This window comes from Myotis myotis, unplaced genomic scaffold, assembly GCF_014108235.1.
Source record: "Myotis myotis isolate mMyoMyo1 unplaced genomic scaffold, mMyoMyo1.p scaffold_m19_p_10, whole genome shotgun sequence".
NCBI classification, from domain to species: domain Eukaryota; kingdom Metazoa; phylum Chordata; class Mammalia; order Chiroptera; family Vespertilionidae; genus Myotis; species Myotis myotis.
The window spans coordinates 12354321-12377794 of NW_023416314.1; the positions used below are offsets into that span (position 1 = coordinate 12354321).

At 41.4% G+C, this 23474-nt stretch overlaps 1 protein-coding gene across 5 annotated transcripts in view; it reads right to left on the bottom strand.

Moving 5' to 3' along the window:
- Nucleotides 1-23474, bottom strand: part of EXPH5 (exophilin 5) — a 73920-nt gene that overhangs the window by 27476 nt on the left and 22970 nt on the right. For 2 of the 5 annotated variants that reach the window (XM_036324515.1, XM_036324516.1), the window contains exons 2-3: nt 4976-5136; nt 1939-2101 (exon numbers count right to left, since the gene is read on the bottom strand). In XM_036324515.1, coding sequence (XP_036180408.1) covers nt 1939-2101; nt 4976-5136 — 324 coding nt within the window. Of the gene's footprint in view, nt 1-985; nt 2102-4975; nt 5137-23474 lie in introns of those variants that run through there. The other 3 variants (XM_036324518.1, XM_036324519.1, XM_036324517.1) reach the window with 2 other exon arrangements.

Below are 23474 nucleotides of genomic sequence, written 5' to 3' on the forward strand. Positions count from 1 at the left end.
AACCTTGATGACTTCAGCAAGTAAAAACTGGCCGCGAATGACTGCACGTCGCCGGGGCCCTGTGCCAGTTCCCCTGCTGCACTCAGAGGCAAGGAGCAGCTCCTGAACCAGAGTCTGTATTTTGGAGGTCGATTTTGTATTTAGAAAGATCGGAACTGCCAAAGAAAGTTCATTTCTACTTAAGGGTAAAGAGCCCCTTGGAACTGATATTCCTACCACAGGAAAACACTTCCTTAACTGTACACGTTCAGGATTTATATCCAAATAGTTAGGTCAAACTGATATTTAAAAATAAAAAGGACATATTTTTACATTTTTATCTCTGAAACCTCTTAGGAGCAGAAACAGTGCTTTCATGACATTCGCACCAGCATAACTAATAAATATTTATTCCTAATTATGTTTTGAAAGTAAAATATATTTAAAGATTAAAAAGTAAAATATATTTAAAGCTAAGCACACGTGTACACTTAAAAATGACAAAATCTGTTTAATTTCTGCACGCTGTGTTACATGTTTCAGTTCATCTGGTTAAAAGAAAGCTACACGTCATTTTGGTAGATGAGAAGGATGGTTGCTAAACAGAATTTTGCAGGAGTTTCAGTTTTCTTTTCAGTTTGGTGTATAACAAAGACACATGCCACCCAGAATGAAGATCATAGATCTTTTATCTTCTTTGATCCCCTTCTCCAGTAACTTGCAACCTGAGCTTGGAAATAACTTGTCCATAGAGCTAACAGGTTTTTCAACTTTTCCTGGTTTGCTAATGTTAGATTGTTCAGCAATATAAAACTCTGCCTTAAAAGAAAATCACTTAAAACACAGATTACATCACAAGTCCCAGCTACAATACACATAGGATGATTTCTCCTTAAAAGAAATTTTAGCTACAAAGGAAATACTCCTCCATTTTAATTTCCCAAATGAGAGAATGACTGATGTTTAAAACATTTTAAAAAACACACAAAACAACAAATCGACTCACCTCTTTGAAGAGAATTTGCTTGTAAGTGACTCTGGTGGAGACAGTCACGTAAATCTACATCTTGTTCAGCTCTTTCTTATTTCATCAAAGACCAAAGAGCCTCCGGTGAAAGCTAGGAGCAAAGAGCCTTCCATCCACCCCAGAGGAGGGGACAGAACTGTCTCCTGAGTCCAGGAGCCTCATCACCCCCCACCAGCTGCTGGCTGCCTACTGTTTCTCTGCAAGAGTGACCTCTAACACCTTTTACCGAAGCACTGCAATGCACTCTTAATGGTTGGACGCACACCCGGAACACACCACGCGCCAGGCCAACACCTTAAGAGGGTGGGAAGCTCTTTAACCAGGAAGGCTTGCTGAAAATATTTAGCAGTCAGCTCAATTGCTCGGAAGCAAACAGTCTTGCTTGCTTTTCAGAAAACAATCCAGCAATATGAGTCAAGTAGACCTGATTTATGCCGATCTAAATCAGGAGCCATCTGGGGCTGTGCCTCCACTGCTCCCAAAGCTTCCCACTGCCCCCATTCACCTGAAGTTTAAATTCTGGGCAACAGCATCCCAATGGTTCTGATCTGCCCGGGGTCTCTTCGCCTATCTCATTAATGCTCATTTCGTGCCCCATCTTTCTCTGCCACCACAGACACACCTACTCCCCCAGGAAGAAGTTGCTTTGATTTGAGTATATCTGCCGGACCAAGGCATAGACCAGGCATTTGGAGCAGTGGGAAAATTGTCAGTAATTATTACCTGGGACGTGTGCAGTTGGTTAGAAGTGGGATTTCAGGTGAGCCAAGTTTCATAAGGACTTTGTCCCTCTGCAAGCTAAGTCCTGTTTCCTGCGTTAGTATCTAAATTTAAATTCTGGGAGCAAACATTAACATTCTGAACACACACAGGCTGCCGGCCTCCGGGATCAGGTAACTAATGAGCTGTCACATGACCTGAATTTGACTCACCCTTTCTGTCCCAGCGACTGAAGCTTTAAAGTGTCCTTCCTGGGTTTTCTGAATGAGAACAGGGAAGCAAACGAGGATCTGAAGCTCAGCCGGGAGGGAACGGGTGTTGGGTTTCTTGGAGTAGGTGTGTTTTTAGATCTGGATGCTTGTAATTCCAGAGGATCTAAAAGAAAATTGTAAAAATTCTGCGTCATTAAAATATTTCCAGGTAAACGAATCTCATGGAACTAAGGCTTTATTCTCTCTTCCCTCCGCTCTCTCTGGAGTTTGGAGGCGCAGCAGGCATCTCCACATGGAGACCTCAGGACCTGAGGGGAGTCCTGTGCCTCTCCTCTCATGGTTCTGCCAAGTGGAGAAGATCCATGTGCACTGCGGAGCACGTGGGTACCTCCCCTGCACCAGCCCTGGGAATTTACTCAGCCTGTCTTCCCCATGGCTATCTAAAACCCAAGGTGAGGTGGCCCTAGCTGGTTTGGCTCAGTGGATAGAGCGTTGGCCTACAGACCGAAGGGTCCCAGTTCAATTCCAGTCAAAGGCACATTTCTTCCTGGTCTGGGCCCTGGTCAGGGCTCGGGCAGGAGGCAACCAATCAATGGGTTTCTCTCACATCGATATCTGTCTTTCCCTCTCTCTTCCATTGTCTCTAAAAATCAATGGAAACATGTCCTTGGGTGAGGATTTAAAAAAAAAATCTATAATAATAAAAGTGTAATATCCTAATTAGATCGGACAGCCTAACGACCTCCGGACATCATTCTGGGCATCCTTCTGGATGAAGCTACAACAGTGGGGGCCAAGGCAGAAGTGGTTAGGGGTGATCAGGCAGGCAGGTGAGCAATTAGGGGCAATCAGGCAGGCAGGCAGAGTGGATAGAGGTGATCAGGCAGACAGGCAGGTGAGTGGTTAGGAGTCAGTGGTCCCAGATTGTGAGAGGGATGTCCGACTGCCAGTTTAGGCCCGATCCTGCAGGGATGATTGGACCTAAACTGGCAGTTGGACATCTCCTGAGGAGTCTGGGATTGCCAGAGGATATGGACGGGGCTGAGGGACCCTCCCCCCTCCCGCCACACACATGAATTTCGTGCACCAGACCTCTAGTAAATAAAGAAAATCTAAGGTTAGGTGTTGGGGACCTCATTCAGTTCTCGTGTGGCTCTTAACCACCCTGTCCTTCAGAAATTTTTATTTTAGTATTTTAAAACATCGTGATAGGTACAATGTAACTTTCATATCAAAGAGATGAAAGGAAAAGGAAATTAAGCCGTTTAAAGTAAAGAATCTATTTCCCTATATATTGCTACATATATGGTTTATATGTACATATGCATGCAATACAAATATGTAGAATATAGATGTATAGATAGCATATAGCTTTATATATGAGTGCTAAAAATTCTAAGGCAACATGAACACATACAAAGTCATTTATGCACATGTAGCACACCATCTTTTGGGCATGCTGAGTTTATAAATATTAGAGGAATTCAAGGTAAGGAGAAAGTCACCATAGTATATGAAAGCTTCAGAGATGGGCCGGGGTCGCGCACCTATGACATGAGGCTATAATGTATCAAAAGAGATTTTATTCCCGACACCTGGGTGCAAGTGGGCTGAGACTGAGAAAGGCATCAGAGAAGAGAGCAGGGAGAGATAGGTTTTTATTAATTTTTGCTGGCTGCAAGCCACTCTGCTGACATAAAGGTCTGGTCCGTCCTTGGTTCCTCCCATGCCAGGTGTCTTCTGGTTATCTGAGTTATGCTGTGCTCAAGGCTGCAAGCTTTCTGCAAGACGTCTGCTAAGCACAGTAAGTTTCTCTCTGCCCTGTTTTATTCTCTTTAACCCTTTCAGTACATATATATGGGGTTAATCTAAATATCTGAAATGTGGGTCCTTTTAGATGTATTTGTTTATTATGGGAGTTACAAAATACTGTCAATATGTAAGTTTAGAATTATTGTTACATGTTTTCTGATGTCACTAATGTTAGTCACATATAAGCAAAAGTAGTCAATGTGACTATCAGTAGAAAGGTACTGTATACTGTTATAGTACATATTTTATAACTTCTAATGTACTTTGTTATTCTCATTATAGCTCTGTGAAAGGTTTTGTTATCCTTATTTACAGATTTTAAAAAAGTGATTGGTGAAGGAAGGTAAATGACATGCTGGATGTCACATAGTTAGGCTGTCCACAGAAGATGTTTATTGGAGCTTGCAGGGTTTAAGTTACCAAAGTATCAAAAGGGTCGCATCTCCTCTACACCATCCCATCCTTCCCCACCTCTCCTGTCTCCTTCTTCTGCATCATCACCACACTAATCTAAGTGCTTACTGTGATCCAGCCTAGTACTTTATACATATAATTTTATTTAATTCTCACAACCACCCTGTGAGGTAAGAATTATCATACCCATTTAAAGATGAGAAAATTGAGGCTTATAGAGAATAAGTAACTTGAATAGAGTCACATGGATTCTGAAAGAATGGAGAATGTACATACGGTGGAGATTTGAATCCAGGGCTATTAATGTCTGTGTTCTTAACCACTGTATTATATTGCCTGGTTCTAATAACAGATATCCCAGATATTATAGTACATTTTCAGTTCACTTTTTTTCCTTATCTTTTTATTTAACCACTTTTTTTTCTTTTTTTATTGATTAAGGTATTATATATGTGTCCTTATCCCCCATTACCCCCCCCCCCACACACACACACACACACTCAGACCCTTACCCCCCTGGTGTCTGTGTCCATTGGTTATGCTTATATGCATGCATTCAAGTCCTTTGGTTGATCTCTTCCCCTTTCCCCCACCCTCCCCTACTTTCCCTCTGAGGTTTGAGCATCTGATCGATGCTTCTCTGTCTCTGGATCAGTTCACGCTTTTCATTGTGTGTGTTATGACAGTTTTGTATCATATTATTTCAAAATAGTCCTAAAGATAAATGGGTTAGAGTCAAGAGCCATTGAGCCATTATCTATAATATTGTGCCATAAGAAAAACAACAAACGAGACGTAAAATTTTTCTCACCATTTTCTGCCATCCCCTTCCTTAGCCTGTATGTAAGGGGTTGTTTTAACATTTGGCTGACATCTGTTTCATTGCAAAACTTTTTTCTTTGAATTTCTTCAAACCATTCACCAGTCACTCCTTGAAGCCATCTGATATCCCTCTTGGTCTTCTGGAGCTTGCTGAAATAAAGAAAAATATAAAATACACCCTTAAATTCTTCACATCAAGTGTAAACTCATGTGGATGGGCTAAACTTTACCTAATGGAGACTCTCCATAAACTATAAGTTTTTTTTGGGGGGGGGGGGGGAGGCCAGAAATTGGTGGTAGTCAGAATTTCCTTGTCACGATTGTGTATGTGTATATATATTAGTTGTATTCTAACAAATACACTAACAATCCTCACTTACAAATAAAAAAATAAGTTTTTGCTGGTAGTCAAAATAATCAAATCCATGAGGACAACCTGTCTTGAACATTGTGCAAACCTGACTTAAAATGCATTTGAATGACAGATGTTTTAATGACATGTTGAAACTAGAATATTCTAGTTCTGATTACTCATTCATTCATTCATGTTTATTGAGCAATATCCATGTACCAGTCCCTGTGTAGGCAGGGGGGATTCAACAATGAATACAACAGACAGGGTATTTACTTGCCCATCCAGTGGTCAAAGATAAAAGAAATTGCAGAAAAGAAATTGTTGAATGTAAGTGGTCTTAGATAATGGAATTCTTTAAACACAAAAACACAAAAGCCCATGAATGAACAGAGAGCTAATACTCAGGTAGTAAGAAGCAGTGTGATTTGAGATAGCTGGCAAAGGAAACCCAAGCACAAATGTGTCTGCCCCCCACTTTCAGAATACCAGAACCGAAATTCTATCATTACTTCTTCCTTTTCCCCTACTGTATTCTGCTTAGTCCTCTTTCAAATGAAAAGCTACTCTAAGTTTTCATTTAATCATTGGTTGTAATAGGCTTTTTGTTTATTTTTTTGTTTTTAAATTACAGTTGGCATACAATATTATATTAGCTTCAGGTGTACAACCTCGTGATTAGACATTTATACAACTTACAAAGTGATCACCCTGGTAAATCTAGTGCCCATCTGACACTATACATAGTTATTACAATATTATTGACCATATTTCCTAGGCTGTACTTTACATCCCTGTGACTATTCTGTAACTGCCTATTTGTACTTGTGAATCCCCTCACCTTTTTCAACCACCCCCTAACCCAGGGGTGGGCAAACTTTTTGACTCGAGGGCCACAATGGGTTCTCAAACTGGACCGGAGGGCCGGAACAAAAGCATGGATGGAGTGTTTGTGTGAACTAATATAAATTCAAAGTAAACATCATTACATAAAAGGGTACGGTCTTTTTTTTCAATAGTTTTATTCATTTCAAACGGGCCGGATCCGGCCCTCGGGCCGTAGTTTGCCCACGGCTGCCCCTCTCCCATCTAGCAACCATCAGAATTTTCTCTGTATCTTTAAGTCTGTTTCTATTCTGCTTATTTTGTTTTTTATATTTAACATATAAGTGAAATCATCTGGCATTTGTCTTTCTCTGTCTGATTTATTTCACTTAATATAATACCCTCTAAGCCCACCCATCTTATTGCAGATAGCTACATTTCCTTTTTTATTATTTTTTTTATTTTTATGGCTGAGTCATATCCCATTGTATACATGCACCACTTCTTTATCCATTCATCTGCTGATGGACCCTTGGGTTGCTTCCATAGCTTGGCTATTGTAAATAATGCTGCAGTAAGCATATGGGTGTATTTTTTTTTGATGTAGTGTTTTGGATTTCTTTGGATAAATACCCAGAAACAGAATTGCTTGGTCCTTCTTTGTCACTTCTTGTAACCTTTGTTTTAAAGTCTATTTTATCTGGCATCAGTATTGCTTCCCCAGCTTTTTTGTTTTATTTTGTTTTCATTTTCATGAAATATCTTTTTTCATCCATTTACTTTCAGTTTGTGTGTGTCTTTCAATCTGAAGTGAGGATCTTGCAGACAGCATATGTAAGGGGCTTGTTTTATTATCCATTCAGTCCCTGTGTATCTTTTGATTGGAGCATTTAATTCATTTGCATGTAAAGTAATTGTTGATAGAGATGTATTTATTGCCATCTTACTATTCATGTATTTTATCCTTTTCTTCTTTTTTTGGTGCCCTTGCCTGGGAATTGAACCCGCGACCCTAGGGTCTGTGGGCTGACACTCTAACCACTGATAAAAACCAGCCAGGGATCCTCTTTTTTAAAAATCCTCACTGGAGGATATGTGTTTGGGTTTTTTATTATTATTGATTTTCAGGGAGAGAGAGAGAGAGAGAGAGAGAGAGAGAGAGAGAGAGAGAGAGAGAGAGATTGGTTGCCTCTCGCACATGCCCTGATGGGGGATTGAACCTACAATTTAGGTATGTGCTCTGACTGGGAACTGAACCCACAACTTTTTGGTCTGTAGGACAACACTCCAACCAACTGAGCCACCAGGGCAGGGCTTTCTCCTTCTTCTCAAAGAAGACCCTTTAATAATTTTTGTAATACTGACTTGGTGGAGATGAACTCCTTTAGTTTTTTCTTGTCTGTGAAGCTGTTTTTTTTGTTTGTTTGTTAATCCTCACCCAAGGATATTTTTCCCAAGGTGATTTTTAGAGAGAGTGGAAGGGAGGGGGAGAGACAGAGAAAATAAACGATGTGAGAGAGAGACATTGACTGCTTGCCTCCCGCATGTGCTCCAACCAGGGCTTGAGATCAAGCCTGCAACTGAGGTACGTACCCTTGACTGTAATTGAATCCAAGACCCTTCAGTCCACAGGTTGACGCTCTATCCAGCTAGGGCTGAAGCTCTTTATCTGACCTTCAATTCTAAATGATCACTTTGCTGGGTCATCTTGGTTGCATGTCCTTGCATTTCATCACTTTGAATATTTTGAATCCCTTCTGGCCTGCAAAGCTTCTGCTAAGAAATTAGCTGACAGTCTTATAGGAGCTGCCTTGTAGGTAACTAACTGCTTTCCTCTTGCTTTTAGAGTCTCTCTTTGTCTTTAACCTTTGGGTTTTAATTATGATGTGTCTTGATGTGGGCCCCTTTGGGTTCATCTTGTTTGGGACTCTTTGTGCTTCCTGAACTTGTATTTCTATTTCCTTCATCAAGTTAAGGAAGTTTTATGTCATATTTTTTCAAATAGGTTTTCAATTTCTTGCTCTTTCTCTTCTCCTTTTGGCACCCACCGGATGTGAATGTTGATATGCTTGAAGTTGTCCCAGAGACTCCTTACACTCTCCTCATTTTTTTTTTTTTTTTGGATTTGTTTTTCTTTTTGCTGTTTTGATTGGGTGTTTTCTGCTTCTTTATTTGCCAAATCGTTGATTTAATTCCCTGCTTCATTTAGTCTACTGCTGATTCCCTATAATTTATTCTTCATTTCAGTATTCTTTATTTCTGACTGTTTCTTTTTATGGTTTTCATATCCTTTTTTATGCTGTTGACATTCGCACTAAGTTCCTTGAGCATCCTTATAACCATTGGGACTTGTTTCTTTGTTTCCTTATTTTGGCTGCTTCCCTGTGTTTGCTTCTATGTATTAGATGGAGCTGCTATATCTCCTGAACTTGCTAGAGTGGCCTTATGTAGGGCCCAGTGGTACAGCCTCCCCAGACACCAGCGTTGGGTGCTGCAGGTGTGCCCTATGTATGCTGTGTGCATTGTCCTAGTGTATGTAGTTTATCCTTGATTGCTGTTGGCACCTCAACGGGAGAGATTCAGCCCCCACCCAGGTCAAATGGTTTTGAGGACTGGCTATGACTACAATGGAGGATTGGCTGTACAGGGGCTGACTTCATGGAGCAGGACTCACTTAAGTGGGGCTTTGGTACTCATCATGTCCACCCTTTGAGTGCATTGCTTGTGGTGATGATTGGGTGGTGTTTTGGTGTCGTCTGAAGCTCTTTAGTGGGTGCACTGCCTCCGGTGCTTCTTGGGAGGCGAAGGCCAAGGCCAGCTGCCACTTATTCCCTACTTGGGGCCACCCAACATGAGCTATAAAATGATCTGCAGATGGCTGCTACTTGTGCCGGGCTTGCAGGTACCCAGTCCAGGCTAAGCTGCAAACTAAGGCTGGCTGCTGCTTGTACCAGGCCTGGGATCAACTAGTGAGGGGTAGATGCCATGCAGAGGCCAGATGCTGCTTGCTTGAGGAATTTTAGGAAAGTCTGAAGAATGAGCCAAGACAGGCCCTTTGTATGGAAAAGCCACTGGAAATGACTTGGATGGATCCAAAAGTTGACTGGGGCAAGGTCTCAGGGCATCACTAGGGCAAGACAAATAGTGTTAGTCAGGTTGATGGAGACTTAGATATAGTGCCTACCTTCTGGCTTTGTTGGGGGAGGACTCAGCAAAGGAACAATGGCCTCTGCCAGCACTTCTGTCTAGGATAAAGCTCCCCCTCCGGCCCTTGCCCTGATGCCATACAATTCAGTTTCCCTCTGTACGTCCCTGGTGCCTTCAGAGTGATGCCTCAATGCTGGAGCTCAGAGGAAGTAAGTCCAAGTAAATCTGTTCTTGGGCCCTTTAAGAGGAATACCTGGGGCTCCAGCGCCTTCCTCTCACTCAGCCACAATCTCTTTTTCTGGTTTTCACAGCCAGTAGTTATTGGGGACTTATTGGCACTCAAACCCTGGGCTGGGCGTTTTGATGTGGGACTGGAACCCTTCACTCCTTAGGGGGAGCCTCCTCAGCCGAGATATCCCTTCCCATTGCCACACAGGGGTATGGAACCAGCCTGTTCCGACTCTCTGCCCCTCCTTTTAGTCTCCAGGTGGCTTCTTCTTTATATCCTTAGTTACAGGACTTCTGTTCAGCTAGATTTCAGGTGATTCTGCATGGTGGTTGTTCTGTTTAGTTGCAATTTTGATATTGTTGTGAGGGTTTCTGAGTACATTTACCTGCACCGCCATCTTGACCAGAACCTTAGGATTGTTTTTAAAAAGCAGATCATTATGTCCAGCCAGTGTTACGCAGTGGCTGAGCATTGACCAATGAACCAGGAGGTCACAGTTCGATTCCTAGTCAGGGCACATGCCCGGGTCGTGGGCTTGATCCCAAGTTGGGGGCATGCAAGAGACAGCTGATCAATGATTCTCTCGCATCACTGATGTTTCTATCTCTCCCTCTCCCTTCCGCTCTGAAATGAAACATATATATATGTTTTAAAGGTCATTTTCCTCTATTTCAGGAGGCTCCTAGAAGTGTTTGGAAATGGGAAGTGCTCAGTCCAGAGGGAGACAGCCCTGAGGCAAACAGAGCAGAGAGGGGAGTTTGAAGAACCTGACAATTGCCATGAAGAGGCAGCTTGGCATAGCACCGATGAAAAAGTGAGGCTTGCTGCTGGGTTCAGACTTGGCAAGGTCTGCTGTTCTGGAGAGAATTTCATGTGACTCTGCAGCGGTTGCCCTTTACCCAGGGTCCTCAGTGAAGCACACGTTTTAGGGGCCTTGCACTACTAAGAAGGTGGTGGTGCAAGACAGCTCAGAGTGGCAAGTTTGGAGTTAAAGGCAATGAACTGAGGTAGTTGCAACGCAGGCTCCTGCTTGGGGCCATGATACTGTCATTTTATAAAATAATTGAGAAGGAAGCCAGAGGCCATCCTGCCCAGACTTGCATTTTGAAAAGCATTAGGCAACAATCATTAGGTCCAGCCTACATAATTTGCACTAGTGCTTCCCATTTTGCCACTGCCACCCCTCTGACAAAAGCTCACTCCTATCTTTATTGCTACTTCCCTTACTAAAGTATCAGACACACACACATCCCCCCCCTCCCTTTTTTTTAATGTTTTAATTGATTTCAGAGAGAGGAAGAGAGAGGGAGAGAGATAGAAGCATCAACAATGAAAGAGAATCATTGATCAGCTGCCTCCTGCACTCCCCCTACTGGGGATGGAGCCTATAACCCAGGCCTGTGCCCTGATGGGGAATTGAACTGTGACCTCCCAGTTCATTGGTTGATGCTCAACCACAGAGCCACACCAGCCAGGCAATATCCCTCTTTTCTGTTTTGTTACTTTGTCTTTTACCATGAAATTGCCTTACAACCAATTAGTCGTATGGTCAAAATATTTGCAGCAAAGATGTTTATGGCAAAAATGCTTACATTGAACATGCAGGACAGTTTTTCACATGGTTGTAATAAATCTTATTCAATATGTACTTGTGGAAGGCCTCCTATGGTGCAGATACAGAGGTATAATGGTGAGCAGAGCAGGTATGTTTTTTAAAAAATATGTGTTTATTGATTTTAAAGAGAGGAAGGGAGAGGGAGAGACAGGGGGAGAAAGAGAGAAAGAGAGAAGGAGAGAGGTCAAATGAGAGAAACATTGATTGGCTGCTTCCCACAGATAATCCAACTGGAAATTGAGCCCTCAACCTGGGCATGTGCCCTGACTAGGACTAGAACCTGTGACCCTTTTAATAGCATCTATTAAAAAGTAAATAGATGTGATGAGAGCATATACTAGTAAGAAGGGGACATGGTCTGAGGCAGCAGCAAAGATTTCCCTACGAAGATGACAAACGACCTGAAGGTTGAAGGATAAAGGATGAGGCAAAGGGTCATGGGCAGGAAGAGTTTTCTAAGCAGAAGAGTAGCAGCTGTGGGGCAAGTGGCCCAAGGAAGACCCAAGGAACTGAAACGAGGCCCACCTGGCTGAGGGTAGAGAAGACACTGAAGGGAGAGGAGGCGGCAGCTGGCTGCCAGGTCACGCAGTGTTTGGGGTTGGGTGAAAGCTTGGCATTCAGTTCTGGAGCAATGAGAAAGCACTGAGGATGTGGCAGGGCATGACACATCTGACTTGCCTTCGGAGAGAAAATTCCAGTGGCGTACAGGAGAGATAGAATTGACCCCCAAGTGTCCACCAAGAGGTGAAGTGACTTTGTAGGGTTAGGGACAGAGACATGTCTGGAAGACTCCCAGATTTTTTATTTTCATGGGTACATAGAAGATGCTATTCATAGACACAATGCTCATATAATCTAAAAAAACAAAAACAAAACCCCAACATTATAAACACCTTTAACATTACTGATCTTGGGAGCAATCATTAAATATTTGTACAATATTCAAGCTGGTATATTTTCCATAATTTATTTATTATTGCTCTGGTGTGGAACATTGAGATTTCCCCCTTATAAATACTGCTGTAATGAGTATCAGGAGCATTTTCTACTTTTATAGTGCCTATGACAGACACTGAAGTAGAATTATTGGTCAAAAAGTCAAAACATTTTTGTGGTTCTTCATACACATTACCAAATGCTACTCAAAATGGCTGTAGCATTACCACTCGTGCCAGCAATGTGCAAGACTATCATTAGGCATCCTTGGGAGACTGATAATATTATTTTGAGTATTTTTATTTTCCGAATTTAATACTTTCAAGGTATGATTGTGGGTGGCTATTTTTCTTTCAAAAATTTTTTATTTTCTTTGCTTAACAAAATATGCTACATTTCTTTGATAAATAGTAAGGTTTGCACACTTTCCCATGTTTGTTTACTAATTACATTTTGTGTTTTGGCAGTTGTACATTTTATCAATTTATGAATCCATGTCTCAGAGTTTTTCATTGGACGAAGGCATGATTAATAAAAATATGAACTAATTGCTCTAAATACTTCTCCCAGGTTTCTGACTTTCATCCTGATTAAATGTGAATGTTGGGCCATAGAAAATGCATTCTGCCTAGGCTAGAGTAGGTAAAACATAGTTGATTTGTAGGTGTGCATATGCTAACATTTGTCTCATGAAAACCATGAGAAATAAAACGCAGACAGTAGTTACAAGCAGATACATAAAAGGGCAAGATTTTGGAGAAATTCAAAAACTTTTAAAGAAGAACTATTTCAAGATTAACCCTGGGGAGCGTTGTCAGGAAAGTGGGGAACATGTACAGCCAGAAAATTCAAGGGTAAAGTAGTAAAAAAAAAAAAAAAATAGCACTGTGTTTACCTATTACCAATGAAGCAAAACATAAATAGCTGTAGCCTTTAAAGTAAGGATAACCCAGAAAGGGAAACCGGGAAATGCCACAAACATCTAAACTCCCTGCGTACTTATAGCTCAGCTCCTTAGTCTTAGACACTCAAGCATGCTGTGTACTATAAAATAGCCTGTACATTAATAATGGTTAAGTGAGCTTTTTGTAGTAAAAGGAGCATAATGGTAAACCAGTGGTTGAGACTCATTCATTTACTTAGAAGTAAAGTATCAAATTAGTTCAACACTAGCAAAAGAAATTCTGAACATAAAGTAGGGTGCCCTGATACGTGAGACTTAAGAGGGCAGTATTTTTAAGTCTCAGCTGGCTTTAGTCTGACAGGGGTAACATTTGCTAACAAGTGGAAATCAACCAAGTTCATTGCCACCCTGCATGGAACTCTTCCTCATCTACATTGGCTTGTTATACACTCAGCCAGCCATCTAGAGCAGACAACCCACTTTATGCCAATGAGAAGAACCTTGGGGTTACACATGGCATGCATATAGATAAATTACAAGTGTACAACTGGTTTGCTTCATCAGTCCAGCTTGACGCAACATTATCATGAGGACTGCTGACTACACTTGTAATTTGTCCTAGCCCCAGGCTAGTTAACGTGACTAAGTTAAATCAGGTCTTCTCTTGCTGGGCCATATCGTCTTGGCCCTCTACTCCGAGGCAAAATGCTCCTCCTTCATTCGCAGGAATCTTAGCCTGCCCTGTGCCGCCTTGGATTCCATTCCAGCATCTCCCGAATGAGTCTGCCCCCTGAGGTTCGTCCTCCTGAGTTAGATTTGTTTCCTTTATTTTCCATCCTTGAGTAATGAATCAAATCCCCTTCTTTATTTTCTCCGACTGTGCCCTTGCTGATCTTTGTTACTCACTTTTTTTTGGTTCACCTTTATTCTGAGCAGGTGTTTGTCCTCATATTTATTTCCATGACTAATTGATCATGTCCTACCCATTTGCAATGTGCGCAGTAAATGATAGTTGTCCCTTTATCTCCATTCTTTGGCCCCACTTGTCTGCTTTCTGTGAATCAAACCCTAGCCCGTTCTTGAGTTGCCTTCAGGTAGTAGAAAGAGCAGTGGGGGCGGCTCAGGTTTATTTGGATGATCTGGGCCAAATATTTAACTTCCTTGGCTTTATTTTCCTGGTTTGCTAAGGACGGTTAGATGACGTGGTACCCTGTTACAAAGCAGGCCTCCCTAATTCCTCTCATCTCTAAAGGCATTTCTCCATGTGACTTTGTCACTTCTCCTCGACCTTGAACCTGGGCTGGCCTTGTGCTTGCACAGACCAGCTGAAAGTGACAAAGTGAAATGCGAGCGAGGCCTTGCAGCTTCTGCTCTCTCCCTCCTGGAATCTTGATACTGCCGCATACAGAATCTCGGGCTAGCTTCCTTGAGCATGAGGTCCTGTTCAGAGGGAGGCCCCGTGAAGCACCTCACCAACCAGCAGACTGGTGAGTTAATGATCAGAATTCCTTTAAGCTTTGGGATGGTTTGTTATGCACAATTTAAAAACATGAACAGCCCTGGCCGGATTGGCTCAGTGGATAGAGCATCGGCCTGCGGACTGGGGGGTCCCAGGTTCGATTCCGGTCAAGGGCATGTGCCTTGGTTGCGGGCACATCCCCAGTGGGGAGTGTGCAGGGGGCAGCTGATCGATGTTTCTCTCTCATCGATGTTTCTAACTCTCTATCCCTCTCCCTTCCTCTCTGTAAAGAATCAATAAAATATATTTAAAAACAAAACAAAACATGAACAAAGATGAGATCATCTTGAAGATATCTTCTAGTCTAAAATGTCTGATCAAAAGACTCATCATTCCTACATCAGATTTAAATCATTAAGAAATCTTATAAAACTAAAAAGGGCCTTAAAACATCAACCTCCCTGTCTTCAGGTGAAATAATAATAACAACAAATATTAACAGCAGATGCTATGTATGGAGTGCCTACTATCTCTAAGGACTTTGACATCTTTTTTGCTAATCCTCACAACACTCGGTGGTACAGATGTCCACATTTAGAGACGGCATTCAACTCGACAGACTGGATTTGTTGCACTGGGACAAGAAATCGCACTTCAATTCTAAAGCCCCTGTCCTCCTCATCTTCTATCTCGCTGCCTCTGGGTGTTACTAACCCCACTACTAAGCAATGCAGCTGGTATAAGCTTAAAGTTACTTTTGCCAATTAAAAATATGATAATGACAATTTAAAAATGATTGACAAATTTTGAAAGCAAGCAAGTCCCTGAAGCCCTAAGACAGGAATTGTATCTTCCATTTCCTTGTCAGAAAAATCTCAACTATTTCTCAATATAGTTCCCTTTACCAGTTCCTCTCGCCAAGGGCATCAATTCCTCTTTTTTTGTGTGTTTTCACCCAGCTTTTTTTGTCTCAGCACTCACATTTTTTCCTCCACTTTCTTACTTTCTTGGCTTTTGTACACATGGTGTACTTTCATAGCTGATCTTCCTGTACCTGACCCATCTTATTCCACCTTGTTCTGACTTCTAGGCAGTTAAGCATCTAGATCCCTATCAACTGTCTACTCTTGGTTTCAAGGACCTTTTGCCAAATAGTCTCCAAATCCCCCACCCCATACTGGCTTTCCAGGTTCAGTCATCAGTGAACCGTAGAACGAATTGTTCAATTACACCGAGTCCTGGAAAAGTGGGCTTGTTGCCTGAATTATAAGAGAGCAAAGCAGCACAAAGTTTTCCTCCCATAGAGGAATTCAAACACATTTTTGTTTCGTGTTGCCCAGCAGCCACAACACACAGAAGAAAACCACAGATGGTGTGCATGGGGCAGGAATTGTATTCTGAGTCAGAGCTTAAACGTTGGGTTAATGCCACAAGGAAGCTGGATAGTCTGTCCATTGAAAGACCTTTACAAAATCCCCAAACCCCAAGGAAACTCAGGCAAGTGTTGCCCCTTTGTTTTTCTGCCCCAGAAAGGTGATACTTCCAGGTACAGATTTCTTAGGGCTCATCCTCTAGGGAAAGCTTTAGGACAACTGTTGTGAGCTCTCAGCCAGGAAGGGGCAGAGTAAAGAAAGCAAAAGCCCTGGTCAAGGGCTGCCCCAACAGCATTGCAATCCAGGGCCTGGCTCCTCTACCTGCTGAACTTCTTACAAGATTGTTTTTTGAGAGCCTTTCCCCTGTCACCAGAACCTGTTCTTCGGTTCAGCTGGCAGCCAAGACTCAGGGAAGGGCAGGGATTAGAAAAGCAAGCAGGTTTCTGGGGAAAATGTGTTCTTTTGAGAGTAAAGTTAAGCCACCGAAGGAAGCCTGAGGGAAGGGAAGCTCAGATAAAGAAAAGCGATACTGTCTAAAGCAAGCAACAATGACAAAAACAACAGATCTTTAGAACTCAAAGAGTAGCAGCAAAATAATGGCACCAGCATGCAAGCCACACTGGATAATCAGCCCGTTTAATCCCCTTGAACGGCTGTGGCTGGGGTTGCCCAATCTAGAATAAAAGACAGTCTTTTCTATATTTTAAATTGGGAATTGTAACCTTCCTGGATATTTATCCTCACGTGACACACAGTCACAACAGAGGGCGGAAATAAACTGTCTGAGTAATACCAATGATGTGTAATTCCCATTCTAGTTCAGATCACAGCGAGTGACATCTTACCAATGCATCACCCTAAAGAAGGTGCTGAAGAAAGTCTGGCTGTCCATCCACTCTAAGGTCAAACTGAGAGTTTAAGGCCCGATTCTTCATGTAGATATCAGGGCTTTTCTGTTTTCCTAGATTTATCTTATCTTTTTAAAACCCATTTATTCTTTTTACTCACGCCACCTGGGAAAGCACCCAGGGTCACCTCTGTATTTACCAGATTATATTGAGTTACTCATCATGTACCTGTTTGGGCCTCTGTATTTTAGCCTGAAGAGTCCCAGTCTTTCATATTGTTCCCAGGTGTCAATTGCCCTTTCATGGCCTTTGCCTGTTGCTTCTCTCTGGCTCCTTCACATTCCAGATTCAAACAGAGAGTGCATTTACGGGAGATGGAGGTAAAATTTTGTGTTGTTTCTAGTACCTTCATAATGCGGCTGAGTGCTATGGGAACCCCGAACCCCGCAACCGCACTGCGCTCCCTGGGGAGGAAATTGGGCCTGTCATTAAGTGCTAAGCATATGTTTTGTGACAGCCACTGCAATGGGTGCTTCCACATAAGTTATCTCATTTAATCACCACAGGTGAGGTGACATGATTATCCTCATTTTACAGTAAGAGGAACTGAAACCAGGAAAGGTAAAACAGCTTGTCTATGGTTATAACGTGGTGAGTGAAAGAGCTAGGCTTCTACCTCGCTTCTGACCCCTGTGCCCCAGCACGATAACAGGTGCTGAGTGACTACAGGTATTATTTCCCAGAGCCTGTGTCTGCACTCCTTTTCATCCCAGTTGTCTTGCCCCTAGTCTGTCAGCTCACTAAGCAGAGGACGGGACTTTCTGAAAACACAACAAGCAGTGATGAAATATTTGTTGAATAAACCAACAAATAAATACAAGAGAATTGAAAACTAGCGTTTTTAGCCTTTGCTTCCTACTTATTCCCCTTTATACATCTGCTCAGACATCTTCCACTAAAATGTGTAAGGCAAGAGTTAATGCAAATTGGCAGCGTTACTTACAATAGCCAAGAGATGCAAGCAACCCAACAGCCCATCAACAGACAAGAGGGATTAAAAAGCTGTGGTAAAACTAAAAAGAAAATAAACAAATGGGACTACATCAAAATAAAAAGCTTCTGCACAGCAAAAGAAACCATCAACAAAACAAGAAAGCCCACTGCATGGGAGAACATATTTGCCAATGTTATCTCTGATAAGAGTTTAATCTACAGCATTTACAAGGAACTCATACAACTTAAGAAAAGGAAGATAAATAATCCAATCAAAAAATGGGCAAAGGACCTAGAGACTTTTTGAAAGAGGACATTCAGAAAGCCAAGAGACATATGAAAACATGCTCAAAGTCACTGATCATCCAAGAGATGCAAATCAAAACAACAATGAGGTACCATCGCACACCTGTCAGAGCAGCTATCATTAACAAAGCAACACATGACAAGTGCTGGAGAGGATGGGAGAAAAGGGAACACTCGTGCACTGCTGGTGGGAATGCAGACTGGTGCAGCCATTGTGGAAAACAGTATGGCGTTTGCTCAAAAAGTTAAAAATGGAACTCTCATTTGACCCAGTAATACCACTTCTAGGAATATATCCCAAGAAAACAGAAACACCAATCAGAAAGGGTATATGCACCCCTACGTTCATAGCAGCGCAATTTACAATAGCTAAGATTTGGAAACAGCCTAAATGCCCATCAGCAGATGAATAGATTAGAAAACTGTGGTACATCTACACAATGGAATACTATGCTGCTGTAAAAAAGAAGGAATTCTTACCATTCGCAACAGCATGGATAGATCTGGAGAGCATTATGCTAAGTGAAATAAGCCAGTCAGTGAAAGATTAATACCACATGATCTCACTCATTTATGGATAATAAAGAACATTACAAACTGTTGAACAAAAATAGACAGAGGCAAAGAAGCATCAAACAGACTGTCAAACTACAGCGGGAAGATAGGGGAGGGTTTGGCGAGTAAGGAATCAACTGAAGGATTTGTATGCATGCATAGAAGCACAACCAACAGACGCAAGACACTGGGGGCGGCGGGGGTGGGGGGGGGGAGTGACGAGGGCAAGTGCTGGGGGCTAGGGGAGGTCGGGGGGAGGTCAGTGGGGGAAAAAAAAAGAGAGACATATGTACTACTATTTGTAATACCTAAACAATAAAATTTTTTAAAAAGCAGCTGTGGTACATTTACAATGGAATGGTACTCAGCCACACACACACACACAAAAAGAAATCTTACCATTTGCAACAGCATGGATGGACTTGGAGGGTATTATTATGCTATGTGAAGTAAGTCAGACAGAGAAAGGCAAATACCATATGATTTCACTTATATGTGGAATCTATAGAATAAAATAAATGTGTTCAGAAACAGACTCATAGATATAGAGAACAAACTGATGGTTGCCAGAGGGAATAAGGGTTGAGGGCTGGGTAAAAAAGGTGAAGGGGTTAAGAAGTACAAATTGGTAATTACAGAATAGTTATGGGGATACAAGGTACAGTATAGAAAATATAGTCAATAATATTGTAATAATTATGTATGGTGTCAGATGGGTACTTGAAATATTGGGGGATCACTTTGTAAAGTATATGATATCTAACCACTATCTGTACATCTAGAATTAATATAGAATAATATTGAATGTAAAAGATGTAACAGTGAAAAAAAAAGAGTTAATACAAATTGGGTGTTGGGTTCTACAAGTTTCAGAAAGCTGATCATAGCTGCAGAATTAGACATAAACACCTGTTGTAAGGCTGTTACTAGCACACCTGTACAGCAGGTTGGAGCCAATAAATTCTGATGCATAAAGTGAATGATCTCAATATCTTGGATTTGTCATTATAGTATATATTTATTTATATGCATATTTGCATATGTATATATTATTATGGTATGTTATAATACGGGGGGGGGAGTAGGTTTCTAGTTGTGAATATTCAAAACAGAGTGTATTCTTGCATTATTATTTATTCATTATTGTATTACTTTCCACAGGAACAAGTAAATCATATCATATCATATATCATTCATGACTTCTTTTCTAAGGTAAGTATACCCCAAAGGCAAAAAAAAAGAGAGACATATGTACTACTATTTGTAATACCTAAACAATAAAATTTTTTAAAAAGCAGCTGTGGTACATTTACAATGGAATGGTACTCAGCCACACACACACACACAAAAAGAAATCTTACCATTTGCAACAGCATGGATGGACTTGGAGGGTATTATTATGCTATGTGAAGTAAGTCAGACAGAGAAAGGCAAATACCATATGATTTCACTTCTTTACTGCTAGTTGTGTAGAGTTAGGTAATAAGACAGAACTGTACACATACAGATCTAGTGCACCTCTCCTTCATTTTTATCAATAAGAATGCAGAGCATGCTTTTTTCTTGTATTCGGGTAATTTAATGTTAATCCTTTTTTTAAATTTTCAAAAATGTATCTTTATTGTTGAAAGTGTTACAGATATCCTCCTTCTCCGCACATTGGCTCCCCCGCCCAGCTCCCAGCTCCCCCAAGGCCTTCACCACACTATTGTCTGTGTCCATGGATTATGCATAGCATATAAGTTCATTGGTTAATCTCTTATATCATGTCCTGCCAGGAAAAGAAGACAGAAAGGGGACAGCGCAGGAGTAGCTTAGGCAATTCCACATGGTTGGAAGTAAGTGATGCCCCCATAGTTCATTCCAGGTCCAGGCCGAAAGGTCACATGACTACATTGCCTCCACTGTAATTAAGATCCACAATTGTTATATTCAAATTAATTCACTCTATCATGAAAACTTGAAGATGTTAGAAAACCAACCCAAATTCAACATTCTGGAAGTAGCCTTAACTTTAAGGAACTTAATGTTGCAAAATGAGGCTCCTTCCTTCCACTCCTACCCACATATACTACTGACCAAATGTCTAAGCAAAGAAAGATAATTCACAAATAGCTGTTCAGTCTTTGCTTCAGGACACAGAATCCTAAGAAAATGCCCCATGGTTTCCTAAATGCCCTGGATTCCCATCAGGGATCACGGAGACTCAGAAAGTCCATTACTTGCAAATCATTATCCCCTGCAGGATTCACTGCCCAGCTCAGAGAAAGATTGATATGGGTATCAGTTAGTTAAAGCTCATTGGATTACAGTTTGTAGTATATTTTCAAAAAGAGTTAACCCTCAGAGCAACCCTTATCCAAATGGTTGCTGCCTTTTCCAAGTCCTCTCTAGCACACCTACCGCACCATAATTAGCTTGGTTTAAACTCTTTTTCTCCATCTACTGAGCTGACAAGCCAACGCTCCACTTCCATTAAAGGGCTTTACTTTGCACATTTTCCTCTGAATCCTTATACTACACGTTGTCAGAATTATTACTCTGCTGATCAGTTATCCCAAACACACATGGTGTTTTCATATGGTGTTATCTCATCTAGAAGTTTCTTAAGTTTTGTCTTTATGTGCAGTTACACTTACTAGTATTTACCCATACTCGTAAGAAGCACTCCTAGAATGATTCTATAATAGAATCAGTACCTGGGGTGAAATGAAATAATGCTAGTTGTACAAATGCATTGTCTTCTCCTAATTCTATATTTTATTTATGGAATCTTAACATTTGTGTAAAAGTTATTTTACTGTTAATATTGTTATATGTTATTTGCTTTCAGATTTTAGTATCTAAATTCTTCCTTCTCAGTAACAAACAAAATTTGTGATCAGCCCTAACCGGTTTGGCTCAGTGGATAGAGTGTTGGCCTGCGGACTGAAGGGTCCCAGGCTCGATTCCGGTCAAGGGCATGTACCTTGGTTGCAGGCACATCCCCAGTAGGAGGTGTGCAAGAGGCAGCTGATCGATGTTTCTCTCTCATCGTTGTTTCTAATTCTCTATCCCTCTCTGTAAAAAAAATCAATAAAATATATTAAAAAAAAGAAAAAGAAAATATTAGTTCTTTAAAACTCAAGGAAAAGGACCAAAAAGATGGCAGACTTGGCAACTCTTGGTATTTGTTTCAAAGGCAACTCATAGACTGGTCTGTGCCTCTCTAAGCAGGGGCTCAGACTGGCGACTACAGCATGCCATAGAGCAGCGCTGAATGCGTCTTCAGTGTCCTGAATTTTCTTGGTTATTTGCCTCAGTTTAGGTTGCAGCGCCAAATACAAAGAGAGGTATATGTGGCTGAACTAAACAGACATGATTGTCCTGGACACTCTCTAATAATATCTTCATCTTTTCCCAGCCAATTATCCCAACCTGGCAGGGTTGCATAAAGCCACTGTCTGAGCTTCTGTGAGGGTGCTGGGCCTGGATGGTGGGTGCAATCAGATGATGGGTTCTAATTCCTTTGTTACTTGGGCCGATCAAATGACATCTTTGTGTCTCCTTTTCCTCATCTGTAAAGCTCAATTCTTCATAACCAGAGCCCGTGCATACCTATCTGGATTGTTTCCCATTATCCTTTCATTTAAATCCTGGGTACCAACCATTCTAAACTCTGTGCTGTGACCTCTGGATGTGTTTCCAACTTTCCCTTCTGTTTACAATGCTCGTCCTTACACAGTCTTTTCTTTGCCTATGATCTAACTCAGTGCAGGCGCTTAGTTAACGGATTGAGAAATGTTTTTTGAGTAAAAAAAAATAAAAAATCAGTTCAACTATAATGAGTAAGAAAATTTGTAAGAATAATTTGAAGACACTAAGAAATTTAAGATGTAAGAGTGAAAAAAATATGCATAAAATAGCTGTGATATAACACAGGACAAATCATTAAAAGGGGAGGTTTCTCTACTCAAAACACTCTGACACCAACTACCTGGAGTCAGTGCAGACCCCATAGGTTAAGGGCGCAGTCCCATAAAACTGACCCCACTATCAAGTCCAGTACTTCTGATTGACCAACTATAAATCCGGGGTTTTCACAACCCCCCTCTTCAGGCTTAATAATTTGCTAGAACAGCTCACGGAACTCGGATAAAATAATAGTTTGAAATGAAAGTTTACTTACTATCACAAATTTATTACTAAGGATATTTTAAAGGATACAAATGAACAGCCAGATGAAGAGATATATAGGACAAGGCCCAGAAGGGTCCTGAGCACAGGCACTCTGTCCCATGGAATTTGGGGTATGCTACCATCCTGACACATAGACACATTCTTGTTCACCAACCCAGAAGCTCTCTGAACTTTGTTGTTTAGAGACGCTTCATCATGCAGGCATGGTTGATTAAATCACTGGCCGGTGGGGCTAAAAGTTCCAACCCTCCGATCACAGGGTTGGTTCCTCTGGCAACCAACTCCCAGCCTTCTAGAGTCACCTCCTTAGTGTAAACTCAGGTGTAGTTGAAAGGGACTTATTATGAAAAGATACTCCTCTGACCCCTACCACTCAGGAAATTGCAGGGGTGTAAGAAGCTCTGTGCCAGGAAAGGGAACAAAGACCAAATATACACACACACATATATATCTGTATATATATTTCTTATTATATTGCTATCATGTAATAGAAAACCACTCTCTTGCTTTGGGATCATAAAGAAGGATAAGCTGAATTCTGGCTAAGGTCTGAGAAAGCATTTGCAAAGATGGGCCTCAAAGGACAGATAGTATAACTTCAGAACCAGCTCAAAATGGTCCCATGCTGTTTAACAAGATACCTGGGTTACTTTTCAGAGACAGCAAACCAAAACCGCAAGTAATGCAGTCAAAGCATGCCCAGCTGCACCTGAATCGGTCTCCTATCCCCCAACCGGGAACCAAAGAACTGGGACAGAACCTGAACT